The 26,080-nt window shown below is 46.4% G+C and overlaps 1 protein-coding gene across 1 annotated transcript in view; it reads left to right on the top strand.

Moving 5' to 3' along the window:
• The first annotated feature begins 789 nt into the window (after positions 1-789).
• Positions 790-26,080, top strand: part of LOC126356050 (purine nucleoside phosphorylase-like) — a 104,075-nt gene continuing 78,784 nt past the window's right edge. Inside the window, exon 1 of the mRNA XM_050006732.1 lies at positions 790-1,090. Coding sequence (XP_049862689.1) covers positions 1,065-1,090 — 26 coding nt within the window. The 5' untranslated portion in view covers positions 790-1,064. The remainder of the gene's footprint in view (positions 1,091-26,080) is intronic.

The following is a 26,080-nucleotide window of genomic DNA, read 5'->3' on the forward strand; positions in this document are numbered from 1 at the left end:
AAAAATTTGGTTATGCCTAAACGAAAGTGTGCATTTTCTGATGTCCTTTCCTGCAAGTATCCAGCTCTAAAGAAAGGGAGAAATGAATTTGAAGCGGGATGTAAGATATGTGGAGCTGGAACGTACGTCTTAGTGAGTGGCCAATAAAGGTAAGAAATAACTCGACAGATTAACTGTCATGGTTTTATTTCATAGTTTCATAGTCATTCAGTTTATTTGTATTCGGAAGGTTAAAGTGCAGTTTACATGTCGTCAGCTGCTGCTTGAATTGTAGATGTTGGTAACGATGCTTCGAATGAAGGGAGGTGAATGGTCTCACGTTTTTCGCTTTGTAAACAATTCCGTGTTGTTGACATTACAAGACAATTGACTCCACACTGTCACCAGAATCAATGTTTTTAATTTTTTGTATTGCTCAGCTAACCACCACCTGACCATCAGTAACAATTAACTACTAGTTTTACTGGAAATTCCCGGCAGTCACGTGACTTGTCCAAAGCTGACGGGTGGTATCCTCAAATGCAGTTGACCCGTTTGATGTGTCCTCTTTTTTCTTCCATTGTCCTCCTTTTTGAAGCTGTTTTAAACAATTGCATCTGGTCACCCTACATAGCCGTCACGTGGGAATTGGCTATCGGCGACTCTGCGACGCCGCTCACGTAACAAGAGACGCGCGCGCGTAGCGGAGATTCCCTCCCCTCCCCCGCCTTCCCCTAGCGCGCGCAGTCAGCTGTTCTCTCCCCACCGTCCCTGCCTTACTAGGTTACCAGCTCGAGTTGTCGACGAAGATGCAGCGGCCGTAGCCAATGGCGGCGTGAGTTCGGCTACGGACAGAGGTTCGCAGAAGTAGACAAGGAAAGTTTCTGCGTGTGACAAGCAGCAGCGCAGTTTGCCAGCCAGACGCGACACACGTGTGTGTAGCAGCAGAAGCGGCGGCCGGAGCACGCGGCCGTATTTTTAGCGGTTGCGCCGACTTGTTTCAGGAAGGGAAGAGGACGGCAGACTCTCTCTCTCTCTGTCGTGACTCCACTCTGGTCCGGTCAGCAGCTGACAGCGAGGCAGCCATGGTGGATACCGGAGACAACCAACCGTAAGCGTCGTCCGTCACTACAGTTGCTCCGCTGCGCTTTGCTCGCCAAATATCACGCTTCGTGCTGAAACTGCTGAGAACATCAGCCTGACTAATCATAAGAAACATTGTAATCTCTCACTGATATGAGTGTTTACTTATCTCGATGCTGCAGGTCGCTACCTTATACACTCATGTTCAGAAACGAAAAGAACACCTTGAATGACTAGAGTGGACGTTCATGTTCACAGGACATGTACAGGGGACAGGCAAAATTATGTGAATACCTGCATTTACTTGGGAATGGTTTATAAATAAGGGGCTGGATCCCCATTTGCCCCCCTTCTAACAGCCGTGTACCGCAAGTCTCTAGAAGAACGGAAGGTTCCAAATGATTGGAAAAGAGCACAAAATTGGTTCAAATGGCTCTGATCACTATGGGACTTAACATCTGAGGTCATCAGTCCCCTAGAACTTAGAACTACTTAAACCTAACTAACATAAGGACATCACACACATCCATGCCTGAGTCAGGATTCGATCCTGCGACCGTAGCGGTTTCGCGGTTCCAGACTGACGCGCCTAGAACCGCTCGGTCACACAGGCCGGCGGGAAAGAGCACAGGTAGTTCCAATTTTCAAGAAGGGTCGTCGAACAGATGCGCGTAACTATAGCCCTATATCTCTGACGTCGATCTGTTGTAGAATTTTAGAACATGTTTTTTGCTCGCGTATCATGTCATTTCTGGAAACCCAGACTCTACTCTGTAGGAATCAACATGGATTCCGGAAACAGAGAATCGTGTGAGACCCAACTCGCTTTATTTGTTCATGAGACCCAGAAAAGGTTAGATACAAGCTTCCAGGTAGATGCCATTTTCCTTGACATTCGGAAGGCGTTCGATACAATTCCTCACTGTCGTCTGATAAACAAAGTAAGAACCTACGGAATATCAGACCAGCTGTATGGCTGGATTGAAGAATTTTTAGCAAACAGAACACAGCACGTTTTCTCAATGGAGAGACGTCTACAGACGTTAAAGTAACCTGTGGCGTGTCACAGGGGAGTGTTAGGGGACCATTGCTTTTCACAATACATGTAAATGACCTAGTAGATAGTGTCGGAAGTTCCATGCGGCTTTTCGCGGATGATGCTGTTGTATGCAGAGATGTTGCAGCATTAGAACATTGCAGCGAAATGCAGGAAGATCTGCAGCGGACAGGCACTTGGTGCAGGGAGTGGCAACTGACCCTTAACATAGACAAATGTAATGTATCGCAAATACATAGAAAGAAGGATCCTTTACTGTATGATTATATGATAACGGAAAAAACACTGGTAGCAGTTATTTCTGTAAAATATCTGGGAGTATGCGTGCGGAACGATTTGAAGTGGAATGATCATATAAAAGTAATTGTTGGAAAGGCGGGTGCCAGGCTGAGATTCACTGGGAGAGTTCTTAGAAACTGTAGTCCAGCAACAAAGGAGGTGGCTTATAAAACACTCGTTCGACCTATACTTGAGTATTGCTCATCAGTGTCAGATCCGTACCAGGTCGGGTTGACAGAGGAGATAGAGAAGATCCGAAGAAGAGCGGCGTGTTTCTTCACAGGCTTATTTGGTAACCGTGATAGCGTTACGGAGATGTTTAGCAAGCTCAAGTGGCAGACTCTGCAAGAGAGGCGCTCTGCATCGCGGTGTAGCTTGCTGTCCAGGTTTCGAGAGGGTGCGTTTCTGGATGAGGTATCGAATATATTACTTCCCCCTACTTATACCTCCCGAAGAGATCACGAATGTAAAATTAGAGAGATTCGAGCGCGCACAGAGGCTTTCCGGCAGTCGTTCTTCCCGCGAACCATACGCGACTGGAACAGGAAAGGGAGGTAATGAAAGTGGCACATAAAGTGCCCTCCTCCACACACTGTTGGGTGGCTTGCGGAGTATAAATGTAGATGTAGATGTAGATAATGTAGCTGCGATTCTTCTCGGAATACTGGCATATAATGATTGCATAGTCTCCAGTGGAATGTTATGCCACTCGATCGGAACCTCTTCTAACTCCTGTAGCGACGAGGAAGGCGGAAATCTGCTGTGGAGTCTGCGCTCCAATACCGCTCGCAGTGGTTCCATAATGTTCGAATCCGGAGACTGTGCTGGCTAGGGAAGACGCTGCAGTTCAGTTGCATGCTCCTGATTCCACGATTGTACTTTCCTGGCTGTGTGAATAGCTACATTATCGTCCTGAAATATGGCATCACTGTTGGGGAACGATATTTGAATCATGGGGTGCACCTGTTAACCTAAAATGTCCCCATAATCGTCGGCTGTAACACGGCGTTTGAGAGTAATGATTGGAACAGCAGAATACCGTGATATGGCTACCCACACTATCACACTTCCACCTCCAAGCTTAACCGTTGGAATGAAGCTGTCAGGACTGTAGGCTTCTTTTGGCGCTCTCCATATGTAAACACGGCCCAATGCTGGAAATAAAGAAAACGTTGACTCGTCGGTCCATATGACGTGTTTCCACTGTCATCCACCCAGGATTTATGCTCCTCACACCATGTTTTACTAATGGTCGTTACTAATGGTTTCGGTATTGCAGATCGTTTGTGATAAATCGTTTTACGGAGTTCTCGGCAGACAGTGCCTTTAGATATAGGCTCTCAAAGATGGCAATTGACCTCTGCAGTCACTTTAGCCGCCGTAGCTTTGTTGTTTTGACACAATTCGTGTTGACATAAGACGATCTAAGTCATTTAGTTTTTATTTGCGCCCACTACTACGTTTATACGATGATGTCTTTCCATATTTTGTGGAGGCTGTCACGACTGTTGAAACTGTTGCTCTTCAAACATTCAATACATTGGCTGTCTTGGTTTCTGATGCTCCAGCTAATAGGGCCCCCACAATCCGCCCTCTTAGGGACTCTGATAGGTCTTTCATTGTGCATCGACCTCAGCCTCTGAATGCAAATAGGAAGTGTGCACTCCTCGCAAACAGCCTGCACCGATGCCTACTCCGTACTGAACGCGCAAAGTCCAGCACGATACGTGCCTTACCTGCGTTATTGACAGTCAGAGAGAACCGTCCTACTTCTACCAGTTTTCACATTATTTTGCCTATTCCCTGTGTACTAGTATGTTCTGCAGAAATAAAAAAATTGTTAAGGCTTCCGTCACCACTTGTTGACACAGTGTTGACTGCTGTCTCGGGTTCTTCGGCGGCGTTTGTCTGATGATTTTTCTGACGTTTCGCCAGCACGACTACCTGCCACTGTCAAAGCACACCCTCCATTGCTGGTGATGGACTGCAGCCGAGCTTGTGGCCGCAGACTGTATGAACCTGGCGCGCCAACGCCCAAGCGGTTCTCCGCGCTCATTTCCGGTGCGCTTCTTTTGCTACGTGCGACGGTCGTTCGCTGCAGCACGGGAAGCCAGGATTAGTTTACCTTGAGGCTTTCTTCTTTCTTGTTGAAGCTACTCTCGTGTCTGTTTACTTCTATAGCTTCTCTGAGTAAGCGGATGTGACAGTTCTTTTCTACAGTCAGAATGTCCGTGTCGGCGAATTTTACTACGTGGTCCGTCTCACAAACAGCGTGCTCTGACACGGGCGATTTCTACACCTTTATTGTCGCTTATGTTCTGTGATCCTGATGTTGTTTGATCGTCCTGTCATTCCAACATAAACTTTTCCGCATGTGCATCTTATACAATATATTCCCGACATTGCCGCGGTGGTCTAGCGGTTCTAGGCGCTCAGTCCGGAACCGCGTGACTTCTACGGTCGCAGGTTCGAATCCTGCCTCGGGCATGGATGTGTGTGATGTCCTTAGGTTGGTTAGGTTTAAGTAGTTCTAAGTTCTAGGGGACTAATGACCACAGATGTTAAGTCCCATAGTTCTCAGAGCCATTTGAACCATTCCCGACATTACAAGTGGCTCCCTTTTCTCCTTTGCCGATCTGAGACACTCTTTGATCTTCTTCGTCGGTTCGTAAATAGTGTTCACGCCGTGTCTGCGCAATATACGGCCGATTCTGTCCGTCACTCTGGGAGTGTATGGCAGAAAGGGCGTACCCTACATTTCTTTTTCTGATGTGTCATTTCGTCAAGTGTTTGGCCCTGTTATATTTCTAATATACGAGGGTAAGTCAATTATTATCCGCAAAGTAGTTATAACATTTTATTGTAATCAAATAGAAAATTTACAAGAACATCATTTTTCGTCATGGTCTCCTTGCGTTTCAACACACTTCGTCCATCTTCGTACAAGCTTCCTGATGCCCTCATAAAAGAAGGTTCTCGGTTGATCTGCGAGCCAGAAATGCAGCGCTTCTTCCACTGCTTCGTCCGAGGCAAATCGACGACCCCTTAATGCCTGTTTGAGTGGGCCAAACAAGTGATAGTCAGAAGAGGCAAGATCGGGACAATATCGAGAATGATCCAGTACTTCAAATTTGAGTTTCTGGAGCGTTTCAGCCGTGTGGGCAGCAGTATGCGAACGGGTAATTTTGTGCAACAACACAACACCTTTTGACAGCAATCCTCGGCGTTTGCTTCGAATTGCAGGCTTTAGCCTGGCAGTCAGCATCTCACTGTAACGTACACTGTTTATTGTTGTGCCCCTTTTCCCATAATATTCCAATACTGGACCTTACGCGTCCCAAAAAACCGTAAGCATCAGTTTTCCTGCGGACGGTTGGGTCTTGAACTTTTTCTTGCACGGCGAATTTGGATGTTTCCATTCCATACTCTGCCGTTTACTCTCCGGCTCGTAATGATGTATCCATGTTTCGTCACCAGTAACTATCCTGTCGAAGAAGCTGGCCCCATCGTTACCATAGCGATCAAAATGTTTTTTGCAAATGCCCAAGCGCGTTTGTTTATGCAACTGTGTGAGTTGGTTTGGGACCCATCTTGCACAAACTTTATGAAACCCAAGTCTGTTGTGAATGATTTCGTAGGCAGAATCGTGACTAATTTGCAGACGATGTGCCACTTCGTCAGTAGTTAATCGCCTGTCTGAGAGAATCATTTCACGTGAACGCTCAATGGTTTCATTTGTGGCTGTAAACGGTCGTCCGGCTCCTTCATCGTGCGTAACGCTTGTGGGACCATTTCGGAGTTTTTCAATCCATCCGTAGACACTCCGTTGTGGAAAAACACTGTTCCCTGATACGCCTTCCGACCACAAAAAACGAATCACTGAACGTTGCTCTTCTTTGGTGCAAATAGACAGCGCGGCAGCCATGGTTAACAGCACGGCAGCGATAACGAAAGTAACCTAGCAGCTTGAAAATTGCAAAGACATAACAACAAATAAACAAGTATGCGTCATCAAAGTAAAGCGACAGTACTACCAAAATACACAAAATATAACTAAATTGCCGATAATAATTGACTTACCCTCGTAAGTTGTGGAGAAATCATTAGCATTAGAGCCATGTTAACCCGCGGGATTAAGGTCAACATTGATTCGCGGCGCCAGACCACCTACTGGTGAAATGTGCCTGCGGCTATAAACCTACGGTAATGGATCAGTGTGATTTGAGGAGAAGAGCAGGATGCCTCGCAGACGTATGCGCGAACCGTGACGTCAAATCAGAGAGTTTGAAAGAAGGTGCGTTATTGCCATGAGAGAATGTGGCACATCCATCCGGGAAATTCTGCGCGTGTTGGACGAAGTGTTTCGCGCACTGCAACGGTTGTGTGTAGAATGGTTGACGGACGGCCGTAGAACACGACGAGATGGTCAGGTCGCACCACCCAGACGTTCCCACGAGGAGATCGGCACCTCATCCCAACGGCATTGCAAGTCAGATCTACATCTTCCTCGGCTCTGGCGCAGCAGTGGAACAGTGTAACACATCGGACACAGTCAGGAGTGACACTCCGTCGCCGTTTCTTACTGAGTGGGTAACGTGCGCGCCATCCAGTTCTCTGCCTACCTTTGACAAATATACAGAGACATGCTAGACGGCAGTGGTGTACGGAAATACGTGATTGGGGACAGGAATGGCATCGTATAGTGTTTTCGGAGGATTACAGGTCCTCTTTATTTGAAAATGATGGCCGAATTTTAGTTCACCACAGACAGGAGGAGCAGTATCACAGTGACTGCATTCGCACAAGACATACTGCGCCATCTCAAAGGTTTTATGGTGCGGGTGCTGTACGGTACAACCAAAAATCACATTTGGTGCGTGTCCAGGGCACTCAGGCCATTGTGAGCTATGTGAACGACACCCAGCGACCTGTAGCCACACCCTTCCTGCACAGCACCCCGGACGCCATTTTTCAGCAAGACAATGCACGGCTAACGAACACGTGCCGTCTTGGTGTCACAGGATGTCAGCCTTTTGCCCTGGCCTGCCAGATCATAAGACTTGTCGCCAACCGAAAATGTGCGGGATATGGCTAAACGACAGGTGCAGTGCTGCGAACCAAGGCCAACCACCACTGATGGACTAGGGAACGAGGTGAGTGCAGCATGCAAGGCTATGCCACAGGACGCCATTCGCGCCTTATACGAGCCGATGCCATCGCGCCTGGAACAAGTTATCAGGGCCCATGGAGGACCCTGTGCCTACTAGGTAACAGGGCGCATGCTGAACCGAGGCAACTGAAATGCTAATCATTTCTGCAGAACACACTAATGCACGTGTCCCGTGTCCTATCTGTAATAGGTGTTCAGGTTTTTCTGAACATGAGTGTATTTTATTTCAACAACATTAATACTTGTCACTGAATGATAAAAACCTTTGTGCCTTCGCTGCAGTTTGCATTTAAATGTACGAGGGTAATCCCAAAAGTAAGGTCTCCTATTTTTTATAAGTACACAGACATGTTTATTTATACAATGGTTTACATCAGTTTACAGCTTTAACATTTAGCTATTTTTCGACATAATCACCATTTCTGTCGATGCATTTTTGTAGACGCTGTGGCAGTTTTTGTATGCTCATGTCATACCAGCTGGCCACCATGCTGTTCAGAAAGTTATGTGCCTCTTCTTTCACCTCGTCGTCGGAGCTGAATCGCTTTCCGGCCAAATGTTCTTTTAACCTAGGGAACAGGTGTTAGTCACTGGGCGCCAAGTCAGGATTATGTTCCACTCAAACTGTTGCAGCAGAGCAACGGTTTGCCAAGCGATGTGTGGGCGAGCGTTGTCATGGAGAATGTGTACGCCCTTGCTCCACATTCCTCTTCTCCGGTTCTGAATTCCCCTTTTGAGTTTTTTCAGAGTCTCGCAGTACCTGTCTGCGTTAATTGTCGTCCCAGAGGGCATAAAGTCGACCAACAATATCCCTTTCCGATCCCAAAAAACGGTTGTCATGACTTTACCGGCAGACTGAGTTTCTTTGAATTTCCGCGGCTTTGGCGAAGAAGGATACCGCCACTGACGTGATTGTTGCTTAGTCTCAGGTGTAAAGTGGTATTCCCAGGTTTCGTCACCCGTGACAATTGAGTCTAAAAAGTTGTCCTGTTCGGCTGCAAGGCTGTGAAGAAATGCGCGGGAAGCATCAACTTGTTGCCGCATTTGGTCCTCAGTCAGCATGCGTGGCACCCATCTTGCGCTCACTTTCCGGCAGTTCAATGTTTCCGTTAAAATTCTGTGAACGGTGCTTTGGGAAACCTCAGAAGCCAACGTGCAGAGATTATCCAGGGCGCTTCGCCGATCTTCACGCATGCTTTACTCAACCTTCAACACTGTCTCCTCAGAAATTGACGGTCTCCCGCTCCTTTGTTCGTTACGAATTTCGGTCCGAACAGCTGCAAACTCTCTAAATCACTTACGAACATTTTTGACATCCACGCACATACACTTCCGTCAATTGGCGATAGATTTCAATCAGCGAAGTACCCTTTGCATTAAAAAAACGAATAACTGCGCGCAGTTCGCACTTGGCGTTAACATCCCACTAGAGCTACATTCTCAATGGCTGCCAAGCCAAGACTCAGCACCTCAGCGCGGCGTGCGCATGTTTACACACAGCGGGTGAAGCACTCTTCATAACTGCGTGACAACTGCCACACCAAAAGAGTTCTGTACGTATAAAAAAAATACACTCCTGGAAATTGAAATAAGAAAACCGTGAATTCATTGTCCCAGGAAGGGGAAACTTTATTGACACATTCCTGGGGTCAGATACATCACATGATCACACTGACAGAACCACAGGCACATAGACACAGGCAACAGAGCATGCACAATGTCGGCACTAGTACAGTGTATATCCACCTTTCGCAGCAATGCAGGCTGCTATTCTCCCATGGAGACGATCGTAGAGATGCTGGATGTAGTCCTGTGGAACGGCTTGCCATGCCATTTCCACCTGGCGCCTAAGTTGGACCAGCGTTCGTGCTGGACGTGCAGACCACGTGAGACGACGCTTCATCCAGTCCCAAACATGCTCAATGGGGGACAGATCCGGAGATCTTGCTGGCCAGGGTAGTTGACTTACACCTTCTAGAGCACGTTGGGTGGCACGGGATACATGCGCACGTGCATTGTCCTGTTGGAACAGCAAGTTCCCTTGCCGTTCTAGGAATGGTAGAACTATGGGTTCGATGACGGTTTGGATGTACCGTACACTATTCAGTGTCCCCTCGACGATCACCAGAGGTGTACGGCCAGTGTAGGAGATCGCTCCCCACACCATGATGCCGGGTGTTGGCCCTGTGTGCCTCGGTCGTATGCAGTCCTGATTGTGGCGCTCACCTGCACCGCGCCAAACACGCATACGACCATCATTGGCACCAAGGCAGAAGCGACTCTCATCGCTGAAGACGACACGTCTCCATTCGTGCCTCCATTCACGCCAGTCGCGACACCACTGGAGGCGGGCTGCACGATGTTGGGGCGTGAGCGGAAGACGGCCTAACGGTGTGCGGAACCGTAGCCCAGCTTCATGGAGACGGTTGTGAATGGTCCTCGCCGATACCCCAGGAGCAAAAGTGTCCTTAATTTGCTGGGAAGTGGCGGTGCGGTCCCCTACGGCACTGCGTAGGATCCTACGGTCTTGGCGTGCATCCGTGCGTCGCTGCGGTCCGGTCCCAGGTCGACGGGCACGTACACCATCCGCCGACCACTGGCGACAACATCGATGTACTGTGGAGACCTCACGCCCCACGTGTTGAGCAATTCGGCGGTACGTCCACCCGGCCTCCCGCATGCCCACTATACGCCCTCGCTCAAAGTCCGTCAACTGCACATACGGTTCACGTCCACGCTGTCGCGGCATGCTACCAGTGTTAAAGACTGCGATGGAGCTCCGTATGCCACGGCAAACTGGCTGACACTGACGGCGGCGGTGCACAAATGCTGCGCAGCTAGCGCCATTCGACGGCCAACACCGCGGTTCCTGGTGTGTCCGCTGTGCCGTGCGAGTGATCATTGCTTGTACAGCCCTCTCGCAGTGTCCGGAGCAAGTGTGGTGGGTCTGACACACCGGTGTCAATGTGTTCTTTTTTCCATTTCCAGGAGTGTAGGAGACCTTAGCTTGGGATTACCCTCGTAGAATGAATCTGTACTCTAAATCGAAGTGCGTCCTGTTTTGAAAGTCCCTGACACATTAAAACGAGGCTCTGGACTGCTATTCAAACACGAGAGCTTTGCATTGGTGGGTGACGCTCTCGTTGACAGAGCTACCTACCTGCGACTCACGACTGGCCAGCTATCACTACCTCGGTGTGTGTGTGTGTGTGTGTGTGTGTGTGTGTGTGTGTGTGTGTGTGTATGTGCGAGCGCGCGTATGTGGGTTAAGGGCTGTCGACGACGAGGTTATCAGCTTCGATAGGAATCAGCAGGAACATATGCGGTTAATACGGAGACAGCGAGAAGCAGTCTGAGATAAGATCGCGCTCACTTACCCACAATCGCACCGTTGACCACCCACACAATCGTATTAGCTCTGTTTATGAAAGACAGCGCTAAAACTGTTAGATGTTCTTAAACATTTAATAAAATTTCAGCAAGACAAGAGAAAAATTAAAATAGATCCGCAGGATTATGTGGCTGGTTGATCACGTACAAAAATTTTTAATGGGACAGCTACCCTGGAAAACACATTAAAAACGTCGCCCTAAAATTTTAGGGAGCAAGCTGGTCAAATCGCCTAATCTTTAAAGTCGTGCCACATTCTGTTGATTGTCACTTGAAATAGAAGGCAAATCTGTCGGCAAATGAGATGCCACTCTTTGATCTGAAAATAAAACACAGTCTAGTAAAATGTGACGCACTGTCATCTGCACGCCACAGGCAGCACACATTCTACATCTTCATTTACACCAATACTCTGCGATTCACAATTAAGTGCCTGGTGGAGGGTGCATCGAACCACTTTCAAGCTCTTTCTCTACCGATTCACTCTCGAACAGCGCACAGGAAAAACGGACACATCAGGCTTTCTGTGCGAGCTCTGATTTTTCTTATTGAATTACGAGGGTGGTTCGTAAAAGTTCTCGGATCGGAAAAGAAAATAAGTACTTACATCACTGAAACTTTTTTTTAATTTTTCAGTGTAGTCTCCTTGTAGATTAATACACTTGGTGCAACGATGTTCCAGTGCCTTGATCCCATTCCGAAAATGAGTTTCCTCCAGACCTGCAAAATAGTTGTCAACTCCGGCTATCAATTCTTCGTTTCAAGTGAATCTTCGTCAACTTAGAAAAATTTACAGTTTTGGGAAGATATGGAATCCTGACGGAGCCATATCAGGTGAATGAGGCGGGTGTGGCAACAATTCATACCTTAGTTCGTGTAATTCTGCCATGGTGACAGCACATGTGTGCGGGCGGGCGTCAAGAATCGCGGCACCTATCTTGCAGATAATTTTTTTTCATTTCTAATTATTCGCTTAAAGTGTGATATACCCTTTCAGATGCCATCTGGCAAACGTGAGCAATTTTACGCACTTGCAATCGGCGATCCTCCAAGGCCATTTTGTGCACTTTAGCAATGATTTCTGGAATAGTGACATAGTGACACATCTTGGTCGGCCACTGCGCGGATCATCACCTAAGCTCTCCCGACCAAATTTAAATTCATTTGTCCACTTGGCAACAGTTGAATATGATGGAGCAGAGTCTCCCAGTATATTCTGGAAACCGGCATGAATGTTCTCTGCTTTCGCATATTTCTTTACGAAGTATTTAATCACTGCTCGGGTCTCGATTTTTTCTATCTTCGCAAATCACTACACGGGAACAACAACAGCGTCACTGCCACAACTCTCTTCTAAGAGCACTGACGTGGCACGTGTTTACAGGAAACAGTACAATGAATTGTGAACAACTCGTTGCGCTAACGCCGACCTATCGTGGTGATCCCGAGAACTTTTCAAACCACCCTCGTATGATGATCATTTCTCCCTCTCTAGGTGGTCATCAACAAAACGTTATCGCATTCGGAGGAGAAAGGTTGTGATTGAAATTTCACGAGAACATCCTACCGCAACGAAAAACGCCGTTGTTTTAATGATTGCCACACCAATTCACGTATCATGTCAGTGGAACTCTCTTCCCTATTTCGAGATAGTACAGAACGAGCTGCTCTTCATTGAACTTTTTCGACGTCCTCCGTCAGTCTCATCTCGTGCGGAACCCACACCGCACAGCAATACTCAAGAAGAGGGCGGACAAGCGTGGTGCAAGCAGTCTCTTTAATAGACCTGTTACACTTTCTAGGTGTTCTGTCAATAAATCGCTGTCTTTGGTTTGCTTTCACCACGATATTATATATGTGACCGTTCCAGTTCAAGATATCTGTAATTGTAATCCCTAAGTACTCAGTTGAAATTACAGCCTGTGTATTTGTATGGTTTATCTTCCAACCGAAACTTAGCGGATTTATTTTAGTTCTCATGTGGATGATTCCGCACTTTCCACTGTTTAGAGTCAATTGCCACTTTTCTCACCTTACAGATTGCTTGTCTAAATCATTTTGCTGGTTTTGGCCATGTGATGACTTTACAAGACGGTAAATGACATCATCATCTGCAAAAAATCTAAGAGGGCTGCTCAGATTGTCTCCTACGTCGTTTATGTAGTCAGAAACAGCAGAGGCCCTGTAATACTTCCTTGGGGAACGTCAGATATTGGTTCTGTTTTACTCGATGGCTTTCCGTCAGTTACTACGAACTGTGACCTTTATGATAGGAAATCTCGAGGCCATTCACACAACTGACACAATACTTCATAGTCACGCAATTTGATCAGCAGTTGCTTGTGAGGAAAAGTGTCGAAAGCCTTCTGGAAATCTAAAGATGAGGTATCAGTTTCACATACCATGTCGACAGCATTCATTACTCCGTGAGAATAAAGAATTGCGCAAGAACGATATTTTTTGAATCTGTGCTATTTGTCAGTAAATCGTTTTCTTCGAGGTAATTCACGAGGTTCGAACACAGTATATGTTCCAAAATCCTACTGGAAATCGACGTTAATGATATGGGTCTGTAATTCAGCAGATTATTTCTATTTCTTTTTTTGGGTGTTGGCGTGACCTGTGCAACTTTCCAGGTTTTAGATACGGACCTTTCGATGAGCAAGCGGTTGTGTATGAGTACGAAGTATGGAGCTATTGTGTCAGCGTACTCTGAAAAGAACCTGACTGGTTATACATTCTGGGTTGGAGGCCCTGCCTTTATTAAGTGACTTACGCTGCTTCACTTCACCGTAAATACCAGCTTTTAAGTTTTTCAAGATTAGAATCCTGGAGGATCTCTCGTCATACGGTTGGGGCTTACCTGAAGGCGAGTAAGGAGGACCTCATGCAATCTGCATGGCTGGAAAGAGGTACGCCACGGCCGCACTGTCGATTTTAATAGACGCAGCTTATAGGTTTGTCCCTTCCAGCCACTCATCTTCCCATCGACGCATATGACTCTGCACCTCAACAGCGATTCTATACTACGTAGGGGGATGGCACACTGAATTGGCTGCTACGTCCACCCTTTTTGTATCCTGTAATACCCATGACTCCTCTCACTAAAATTTCTTCTAAGATACAGATCATGTTTCAGAGTTAACTGCCGTCTCAACTGTCATGGCTTCACAGCTAAAAGTGATAATCGTACTACTTAAATAGATCAGTGTGGCCTATACACACTGGTAGACATCATGATAAGCATGTCAGACAAAAAGAATTAGTCACAGTCACAAGACATCACGTAACAACACTTCTAGATTTGACAACGGCTTCATTTCGGCAAGAAATGTAGTCTAAAAGTTTCTCCTCCTATGCCGCATCTATCTAAGCCATTCAGTGGTCACTGGATACCGCAGAGTTAGCAACATTGCAGGGGTGTTGACTGCAGCTTTTTATCCAGTGTTGTAAATAGTCCCAGACATTTTCTAGGCAACTAGAATCGTGTGATTTAGTGGATCAGTCAAGGCGCGACAACATGCCTAATCGTTCGTCAAAAGTGTGTTGGCTACCCTGTGAACACGGTGTTGTCATCTTGGAAGACGTGGTCGTCCACAGCATATTCATGACGAAGATGTAGAAGAAAGGAAAACACATGGTTGCCAAGTAGGTTGAAAGAAACATCCTGGTTCATGCTGATAGTAACATGAATGGGCGTATTCAGCACCTTAAAAACAGAGAAAGAGAGAGCGAGAGAACGTTATTCTCTCTAGAACATCGTAGAACCAACTACGACGCAAACTACACCCTCCAAACATTTCATTGGACCGCTGGTGCCCTGGACGTTGCATCATTTTAATTGGGACAAAATAGCGATTCGTTGGAGCACATTACACGGCTCGAGCTAGCTGCTTCCCAATTTCTGTGCTGCTTGGTCACCTGTAGCAACTTCAGTTAATCAGTAGAACGAAAAACCCGTCCAAGTTGAAAATTTTTACTTTTATTCATTCGATGACATCTGTCTCGCGTGTGTCCCACTTTCAAATCATCATAACATAGCCGGCAATGAACAGTGCACGTTTTTGACAGCTTCGGAAATGCCATTTTCGATCAAGTTATGATGATTTGGAAATGGTTGTCGGACCGAAATTAGTCTTCGAATGAATAAAAAGTAAAAATTTTCAACTTGGACTGGTTTTTCGTTCTACTGACTAATTGAAGTTGCTGGCCCAAGCTATTCCGAAGTTCGTACAGAGAGCACTCTTGTATGTGCATATCATCGAATACGACAGAACACACTTCTGTTAAATTAATAAAGAAGTGCCAGAACGTTTTTAGAAACAAGAACACTTTTTTTCTTTCTAATTTTTTCTTGGTGGGGGGGGGGGGGGGGAGGGGGGCAGGGGGAGGTATGGTTGGATGCCAATCGCCTACTTTACACTTCATAACGCCGCACTCATAACCACTGCACCACGATAATCTTACGAAATTTTTGCGTTTGTGCTGTAACTCATGAAGGCTTTAATCACCGATATGTCATTACCTCGCATTTAATTACAGCAAATTGTACCAAGAACGACGTGTTTGTATAAACCTTCAATGTGCCGTTGCCTTGAGATGGCGTGCTTTCATAACACACGACACAGCGTGTGACGACGAAATGACAGCCCGTTTGTATGAAGTCTTGGGAAATGAGTGTTACCCCTCCAAGGCTGTGACTCACGTCCTGTCTCGGTAGCTGCGTGGATAGCGCGGCGGATAGCCAAGTGAACGGGGTCCGGGTTCGATTCTTGGCCGGGCCGAAGATTCTCTCAACTGAGGGACTGTATTCGTGTTGTTCTTATGTTCGTATCGTCATAAATGAGGTTCTGCTGTCGAGACGGCTGTACGGACATGTCCCGGAAGCCAATAAGTTAAATAAAAAGAAACGTTGATCCACCTTACTGCACTGATTCCATACAACCGACGGCGCACACACCCACCCGCACACACACCATCTTACGTTAGCTGTGGAGGATCGCATTAGCGCCTGCTACCGATTTTACGCCATCTCAGCAGTCCTAAGCAACAAGTGTTCTTCGTAAGGAGGTAATTTATATTTTATCCGGTAAGCTTACACTGATAAGTCAAAACATTATGACCACTGATCACCGCGATACTGGATGCTGACCGGTGGCGTTGTATTCACGTGACGTGGTAGCAAAAGTATGTAAGCGGAGCAGACACGGATGGGGAATCACGTCAGCTAAGGTATGCGCTGCTAATGGAGAAATCTACTGAAATAAGCTACTTTGACAAAGGGCTGATTGTTATTAGGCAGAGCCTGTGAACGAGTATCTCGAAAACGGCGAAGCTGGTAGATTGTTGACGTGCTACTGTTGTGAGCACATACAGAAAGAGATAGGAGGACAGTGAAACTGCCACTACGCTCTTCACAGAACGTGGGGTTCGGAGGCTTGCCTGCCCTGTAAAGAAGGATGGATGGTGATGTGTGGCATCTCTGCCGAAAGAGGACGATGCAGGTACACGCACAAGTGTTTTGGAGCAGACTGTTCACAGTAAATTGCTGGACATGGAGCTCCTACGTCAGAAGAGAAATGATGCTGGCAGCAATTATTGGGGAACGGTTTGTGGTGGCATAACAATGAGCGACCTGTCCTTACGGCCGTGCACAGCGACGTTTCGTCGTGACGAGTTTCATCAGAATCTACGGATCCGGTGTCAGTAGAAGGGCACCTAACTACATGTGTGTTGTTGGCTCTGCCGGGAAAACGATAAGCAGAAATACTGGGTGTTCCAAATCTTTAGATTTAGAGCCATGTAGACGGTTGTGTATGCTAAGCTGAACACACTGAGAGAACGATCTAAGTGTCCAATTTGGCTGTTTAGTTCTTTTATGGACATGGGCGGTTTATATCTTATGTGAAGGTGGCTTTTTAAGTTTCGACGTATGGGCACAGGGTGTAGCTGCTGAGATGTGCCTGCTGCATTAGTATTGTTGTAAAATTTATCATTTCTTGTAGTTAAAACAATGACTAATCAGAAAATGGAAGAATATTCTGATTACAGTGAGCGTTCAACAAAAATATTGTGAGAAAAGATACAATTTTCACCTTAAGGTTTTCGTCCAGGATTCGAACTGGTACGCCCCTAGTCCAGACTCAGCCTTCCATTGTCTCTGAACTTTCTGCTCAGACGACATATTATTGTGACTGGTATTCGCCGATTACACTTCATGTCGTTGAGGAATTTTTGATTTGATCCTCATCAACCATACTTTTCGTTTCTCGGAATCCAATTCAAATGATAAAAGATTACGTAAAGGCACCTGAAGATGGAGGTGAGTGTAGAAAAGCAGTGTTTGTTATAAAGCTGTATGACAAGTAATGATGTACTACAAGCAGAACTCAGTACCTCTACGTAGATGTAAAAAAAATATTTTGTTCAAAAAATATCGTTGTAGTAAAGTAAATATTAAACAAACGGAGATGTCGTGTGACTAGCGCCTCCCGTCGGGTAGACTGTTCGCCGGATGCAAGTCTTTCGATTTGACGCCACTTCGGCGAATTACACTTCGATGGAGATGAAATGATGATGATGATGATGACAACACAACACCTAATCCCTTAGCGGAGAAAATTTCTGACCCAGCCGGGAATCGAACGCAGGCCCTTAGAATTGACATTCTGTCGCGCTGACCACTCAGCTACCGGGGGCGGACAAAATAAATATTAAGCTACCAGTAGTAGATGAGCAGCAGCTATACGTGGTGGTTGAAGCATATGGGGACAAACTGCAGGGAATTATCCGTTAGAGGGTAAGGAGCAAAAATATCATACATATGTAACTGCTGGCAATGTGTTCCAAGGGGACTGCAACCATTTGTAAGTGACGATACAAGAGATTTTACAGTGTCGGTTTCAGTGATCAAAAGCACACTGGGAACACACAAGTCAGGTGGGAATGTACTGCCTGCACCAGTGTTTTAGCTCGACAATTAAAGGGCAGTGAGTTGAAGCTGTACTATGCAGTAGCTACAGTACCCTTCGTACCACCGAAGCCACATCATATAGCAGGGAAGAGGGGTCACCTGCAGGTAAGACTCGCCTGTGAGGCGTTATTGAGGGACGAGTGGTCCCACGAGAGGGTCGCCAATAATCCACGCCACACATTGATGGTTAACAGATACCTATAGACCGGTGCCACCGTGAGCATCCATGTCGCCCACAGGTGCATATTGTGCAGGCTCACGATATCATCCTCGTAAAGGCAGCCTTATCTACGAATAGGACGGATGGCAGAAATCCCAGTACCATGGTGGCCTGTGCGACGAACCAGCGACAAAACCGTCTGAAGGCCTGCACATACTGTTAAGTGATATGGATAGTTGCAGTGTTCCACACGGTCGTGTGGCTTACCCCATGCTGCCGGGCCTTCTGCTTGGTGCTGATAATGGGTTCACAGTCAAAGACCTCTTACTTCCAGCTTCAAGTGGGTGTATCTCTCTAGCAACACATTTTTGCCCATACGTCCATGTGATCATTTTTGCTCCATGTCCTCTCAGTCCTCATGTCCTGCAGTTTGTCTCCATTTAGCAAAATCACCCTGTGTAATGAAACTGAGGAGGCAACACTTTTTCTTCTTTTCAAAACAGCAGCTTTCTCATTAATACACTCGATTAAGTCTAGATGGCACAAACTTGAAAAGGGCTCTTGTGATGCCTTTGTCTCATATTAATGTATACCTCGACATCTTTCATATCTTTGAAGTTTACACTGCTATGAAAGATTGATGAATGAGTGAATCGAACCAACAAATATTAACATTAGTGAGCAATTACAGACTTTTTAAATAGTGAACTATGTAGAAACTAGTAAATACAGTGGTTAGTCATTGGTTTTGTAGTGGATTTTTACTGTTGGTTTAGCAGAGTAACATCAGCACTGATAAGGATTTTACACATACGACAGTAACAAGATTTGTTATATAGTTAACTATCCTTTTCCCTACGGCTTCACCCACATGTGTAATCGACACATATACTGAACCCATCTCCTCCTCCCCTCTCTGCTCCACCTCTTTCTCCCACTGTGTGTCCAACCCATTCTCCCATCTCTGTCTGTCACCTCTTCCCCACTGTCTCTGTCTCTTCATCTTCTCCTACCCCTCTCTTTATCCCTCTTTATCATATCGTCGTATCACTCCCTCTGACCATATTCTTCTCCACATCTCTCTCACCATCTCCACCGCCCCTCTCTCTCTTTTCCACCTGCCCACTACCCATCTACAACTTGCACCTGTGTTACGCAACTCCCCCTCCTCCCCTCTCATTGTCGATTTCCCCCTCGTCTCCTCTATCCATCTCAACTTGTCCCCAACCGCACTCATCATCATGTGTAGCCCCTGCAATACAGCTCAATAAAGCAGGCCAATACTACTGCCACAACACACATTTCAGGGGTCTGTAAATTCTTTATTTGCCCCCGACATACAGGCTGCCATGCAAAGCAGGTCGATAAAGTAGCCAATACTACTCCAACATGATACTCCTCTCACGCAGGGCAGTCTACATATCAGGGCACAGAATACCACTTCTTGCCCCCGACACACAGGCTGCCGTGCACAGCAGGTTGATTTGGCAGGTTGGTGCTCTCTCCACAGAACATACCTGTCGTACGGGGCAGTTTGTATACCAGGGGCAAGGAAAAACGCGTTTGTGCCAGTATCTTCACGCCTATTGGAACTACCACAGTACTGATGCTCATGAGGCCTCCTGTTTCTCTGCAAAATGTAGCTGGAATCGTTCCAGGGGAGATCCCATAAACACACATACACCTCTGGCTTTATATTTACACTGTCCAGTCACATTAAAGTGATCACCTATGAAAAGCCTGAATAGCCAACTTCTACAGTGTGGGCCTGTGCGAGATGTGCAGGAAGAGTGTCAGTGAGGTTCTGCAAGGTAAGAATAAGAATGTGAAACCATGCTGTCCCCAGTACCATGGCCAACTGAGGGTCCATGGCGTCACAGTGTGAACAGGCTCATCGAGATGTTCCCACAGATTCTCGACTGGGTATAGATACAAGGAATTTGGTGGTCAGGAGAGTATGGTAAACACTTCCTGGTGCTCTTCGAACCATGGGTTTACACTGTGAACTATGTGACACGCTGCATTGTCCTGCTGGTGGAAACCAGGTAAAACAACTGCATGTAGGGGTGCACATGGTCCCCAACGATGGATGCAAACTCATGTTGGTACAGTGTGCTGTCCAGAATGACGAGATCACCCAGGGAACGTCACGAAAACGTTCCCTAGACCACAACTCTACCTCCTCCAACCTGGAGCCTTTTGACGATTGTTTCGGGGTGTCTGCTTTCAGATGTTTCACGCAGTACACACCAATGAACCATAGCACGTGACAGATCTGAAAAGGCCACCTGTCACCATTCAGTGGACGTCCAGTTGTGGCACTGGCTTGCAAATTCCAGCTTCTGTCACCAATGAACAGCAGTCAGCATGCCTGCTGTGGAGGCCCGTACGCAGCAACATCTGCTGAACGCTCGTTGAGGAGACACTGTTGGTAGCACCTTGGTCCATATGGGCGATCATTTGCTCAGCGGTTGCCCATGCACACGTTTTCAGTTTTTGTTCATCCCTGTCACCTACAGCCCGTGGTGCACTACAGTTGCGTCAGCACTGGTCTGAATAGCGCCATTGCGCCATTTTTTCGTGCACGGTATGCTTCAATCCTGGCGGCATGTGAACGGCAGTTAAACCTTTTCGGAAATGTTTCCACTCTTGGCTTGAAAGCCAAAGGTCATGCCCTTTTGGGCGTCAGATAAATCGCTCCGTTCCAGCATTACGACAACGACTGCACTGTTCTCTACATCCTTATCGACACTCTTTACATACCCACCACTGTTAGTGCTGCCATCTGTGAGAGATTACTGCACGCTGACGTCGGACATACGCGGTGTTCACAATGGTTCAAATGGCTCTGAGCACCATGGGACTTAACTTCTGAGGTCATCAGTCCCCTAGCACGTAGAACTACTTAAACCTAACTAACCTAACGACATCACACACATCCATGCCCGAGGCAGGATTCGAACCTGCGACCGTTGCGGTCGCGCGGTTCCAGACTGTAGCGCCTAGAGCCGCTCGGCCACTCCGGCCATACGCGGTGTACAACAGATAACAGTGTAATCGGTGGAGCCAGGCCTGTGTTAGCCTCCGTCTGGTGCATTGTGTCCTTCGTGACTAGAACAGATCCATTAATATCCCCGGGCAAATCTGCATACTTTTATCGTTACCATCACTTTGCTGTAGTACGCTGAAACACGTTCTGAGCTCCAATGTGTTACCGGAAAAACTCGAAATAAAGTAATTTCACTTTGACGGTATCGATCGTACTATGGCAACGCATCACAGCGCGCGGCCAATACGAGTTTTGTTTTAGGTGACCAATAACAAGCGAGGAAGAGCCGATGAAAAAATACTTCTGGTGTAGGCTGTGCCTAACCACGGAATTACACGCGAGAAATTACTTTCAATTACCGCCCACGCAACAACTTTGTTGAACAATTCAGTGCTAATATCCACAGGCTGCAGAAAGCTGTAATGTGTAATAATTAGCGCACTGCGAAGTTATGCTTACGTTTTATTTGATTATTGACGAAGAGGAAACTTCACACGTAAAGTTAGGTTCGATATAACCCAAGAGAGAGCTATAGGGCAATTGCTGTTTAGAATATATAGAGGGTGAGTCACCTAAATCTATCACCGAAAAAAAAACTGCGGAAATAGAAAGTACTATTGATGTGCGGTTTTCACAGAATGGATTTGCAGTTACAGACTCGTATTGGTAACCAATCAACAGCTGTCAGTGTCAACATCAGTTATGTGACTGGCTTTGTGATTTCCTGTCAGAGAGGTCCCAGTTCGTAGTAACTGACGGAAAGTCATCGAGTAAAACAGAAGAGATTTCTGGCCTTTCCTGACGTAGTGTTATAGGCCCTCTGCGGTTCCTTATATATATAAACGATTTGGGAGACAATCAGGGCAGCCGTCTTAGGTTGTTTTCAGATGACGCTGTCGTTTATCGACTCATAAAGTCATCAGAAGATCAAAACAAATTGCAAAACGATTTAGAAAAGATATCTGAATGGTGCGAAAAGTGTCAGTTGACCCTGAATAACGAAAAGTGTGAGGTCATCCACATGAGTGCTAAAAGGAATTCCATAAACTTCGGTTACACGATAAATCAGTTTACTCTAAAAGCCGTAAATTTAGCTAAATATCTGGGTATTACAATTACGAACAACTTAAATTGGAAAGAACACACAGAAAATGTTGTGGGGAAGGCTAACTAAAGACTGTGTTTTATTGGCAGGACACTTAGAAAATGTAACATATCTACGAAGCAGACTGCCTATACGACGCTTCTCCGTCCTCTTTTAGAATACTGCTGCGCATTGCGGGATCCTTACCAGCTAGGACTGACGGAGTACATCGAAAAAGTTTAAAGAAGGGCAGCACGTTATGTATTATCGCGAAATATGAAAGAGAGTGTCACGGAAATGATGCAGGATTTGGGCTGGACATCATTAAAAGAAAGGCGTTTTTCGTTGTGACGGAATCTTTCACTAAATTCCAATCACCAACTTTCTCCTCTGAATGCGAAAATATTTTGTTGACACCGACCTACATAGGGAGAAACGATCACCACGGTAAAATAAGGGAAATCGGAGCTCGTACGGAAAGATAAAGGTGTTCGTTCTTTCCGGGCCCTATACGAGATGGGAATAACAGAGAATTGTGAAGGTGGTTCGATGAATCCTCTGTCAGGCACTTAAATGTGATTTGCTGAGTATCCATGTAGATGTAGATGTAGCTTGTAATAGTACTTAGAATCTGTATTTTTGTCAAAACATATACTTTTTTAAATGGAAAAATTTCTGTTGACATTAACAAACTAAAAACAGGGTAAATTAGAGTGACAATGGTGCTTGTTGCAGGGTTGTAGTGCGCGTCTTTTACGAGGTATCGTATTTTGAAACGTTCCCACACCGACATTTGTACAATACTTGTGGTAGCACACACTAAAGAACTACACAAGTGCATACAGTGCTTATGTGGATTCTATCAGTAACGAGACAATTGACCATCAAAATGACCACCGCCAGCGTCAATACACGCTTCCAGTGTGCTATAGAACGATTGCTACACACGTGGTAGCATTTCACCGGAGATGTCCAAGAGGGGTCTTTCAGCTTCCCCACAGGAAAAAATGTACAGGCGTTAAAAACGGGTCCGATCAAAGTACAGGTCCTCTGCGTCCAGTACGACGACCTGAAAACAATTCGTAAAGACATGCTGTAGTACTTCATGCACTGTGTGTTGGACAGCCATCTTGTTGGCACCACATGCTCCCCCAAGTCCGCAGAGGAACGTATTCTAACAACCGTGGAAGACACTGTGTTAACAGGCTGCGATACCTGAGCGCGTTCAGTGTTCCGTCTACGAGCTGATGGTTCTCTATCCCAATGCACACGTTTACATTCCATGGACGTTGACGTTCCACCGGACGAAGCCAACGGGAACTGCCAACAGACCAGTATTGTATTGTATTCTATGTTAACCGGGGACTAGGAACGACGGGAGGATCCGTCCCCGCCGCAGCCGCAGTGGTCCACAACCCCACGACGACTACCGCAGTCCACTTTACCCCTCTGCCGCCCCACACCGAACCCAGGATTACTGTGCAGTCCGGCCCCCGGTGGACCCCCCAGGGAACGTCTCACACCAGACGAGTGTAACCCCTATGCTTGCGTGGTAGAGCATACGCGTGCTTGGAGGACTTGTTTGCGCAGCAATCGCCGACGTAGTGTAGCTGAGGCGGAATAAGGGGAACCAGCCAGCATTCGCCGAGGCAGATGGAAAAACCATCCACAGACTGGCCGGCTCATCGTACCTCGACACAAGTCCGCCGGGCGGATTCGTGCCGGGGTCCAGGCCCTTCTTCCCACTCCAGAAAGCCGTGCGTTAGACCGCTAGGCTAACCGGGCGGGCAACAGACAAGTAGTGCATGTTTCCGACATGATCGGAAAATGTGGCTTCATCACTGAACAAGGGCGCCTTGTCACTCCCCCCGTCGGAGGTTCGAGTCCTCCCTTGAGCATGGGTGAGTGTGTTGCCCTTAGCGTAAATTATTTCAAGTTAGATTAAGTAGTGTGTAAGCTTAGCGACCGATGACCTCAGCAGTTTGCTCCTGAGAGACCTTACCACAAAGTTCCAATTTTTTTTTACTATACAAGATACATGATGCATCTGGAGTACCCTGCCTTAATGCCCATGTACAGAAGTTAACACGGTTCTCATAATCGTTTCGATGCAGCTCTCGATGGGGAAACGTGTGATAGGGGTGGAACCTATGTCGATGAAGAGTGAGTAGGACACTTCCCTGACTCGTGCCACTTCACTTCCTCGTACGACTGTCCAGGAGCTAACTTGCACATCAACTACAACAGAAGCAAGAACATTAATTTCCTCCTCTTCTGTAATCACTTGTTTCCTTTTTTCACGTTCTCTAGGTGTTACACTACCACTTTAACATAACTGATCGAAGAGGTTCATAAGTAACTGCCGAGATGATTGACATTTATTGGTATATCTTGCCGCATACACCGTGCAAGAATGAACTGCATTCGTCCTACGCTCTCCGTTCACCATGAGTATATTGGCTTTTTGTGCGTTGGTAAATCTTATCGTCCACTTGCGACCTACTGTTTGGACTGTCACACACTAACTGAGTAGCAGTGCACTCAAGGAACACAAACGCACTGTAAACAAACACAACAAAATAGCGACTACGCAGATTGAATACCATAAACAAGTGTAGGTGTTGGAACTTTTGAAAATACGATACGTCATAAACTCCAGCCGTTGTGGCCGAGCGGTTTTAGGCGCATCACTTCGGAACCGCGCTGCTGCTACGGGGCAACAGTCTGGTTGATTGACTGATCCTGGCCTTGTAACATTAACCAAAACGACTTGCTGTGCTGGTACTGCGAACAGCTGAAAACAAGGGGAAACTACTGCTGTAATTTTTCTCGAGGGCATGCAGCTTTACTGTACGGTTAAAATGATGATGGTGTCCTCTTGGGTAAAATATTCCGGAGGTAAAATAGTCCCCCATTCAGATCTCAGGGCAGGGACTACTCAGGAGGATGTCGTCATCAGGAGAAACAAAACTTGCGTTCTGTGGATCGGAGCGTGGAATGTCAGATTCCTTAACCGGGCAGGTAGGTCAGAAAATTTAAAAAGGGAAATGGATAGATTAAAGTTAGATACAGTGGGAATGCTGAAGATTAGATGGGTAGATCACATAACTAATGAGGAAGTATTGAATAGGATTGGAGAGAAGAGAAGTTTGTGGCACAACTTGACCAGAAGAAGGGATCGGCTGGTAGGACATGTTCTGAGGCATCAAGGGATCACCAATTTAGTATTAGATGGCAGCGTGAAGGGTAAAAATCGTAGAGGGAGACCAAGAGATGACTACACTAAGCAGATTCAGAAGGATGTAGGTTGCAGTAGGTACTGGGAGATGAAGAAGCTTGCACAAGATGGAGTAGCATGGAGAGCTACGTCAAACCAGTCTCACGACTGAAGACCACATCAACAACAACAGTGGGTATTAGAGAAGTTCGGTGGCAGGAGGAACAACACTTTTGGTCCGGTGCATACAGGGTTATCAATACAAAATCAAACAGGGATAATGCAGGAGTAGGTTTACTAACGAATAAAAAAAGAGGAGTGTGGGTAAACTATTGCGAACAGTATAGTGAACGCATCATTGCAGCCGAGACAGACACGAAGCCCACGCCTACCATAGTAGTACAAGTATGTATACCAACTAGCTGCGCAGATGACGAAGAGATTGAAGAAATGTATGATGAGGTAAAAGAAATTATTCAGATAGTGAAGGGAGTCGGAAATTTAATAGTCATGGGGGACTAGAATTCGATAGTAGGAAAAGGAAGAGAACGAAAAGTACTAGGTGAATATGGAATGGCGGAAGGGGGGGGGGGGGGGTAAGAATGAAAGAGGAAGATGCCTGGTAGGATTTTGCACAGA

Source organism: Schistocerca gregaria, chromosome 3 (genome assembly GCF_023897955.1).
Source record: "Schistocerca gregaria isolate iqSchGreg1 chromosome 3, iqSchGreg1.2, whole genome shotgun sequence".
Lineage (NCBI taxonomy): Eukaryota > Metazoa > Arthropoda > Insecta > Orthoptera > Acrididae > Schistocerca > Schistocerca gregaria.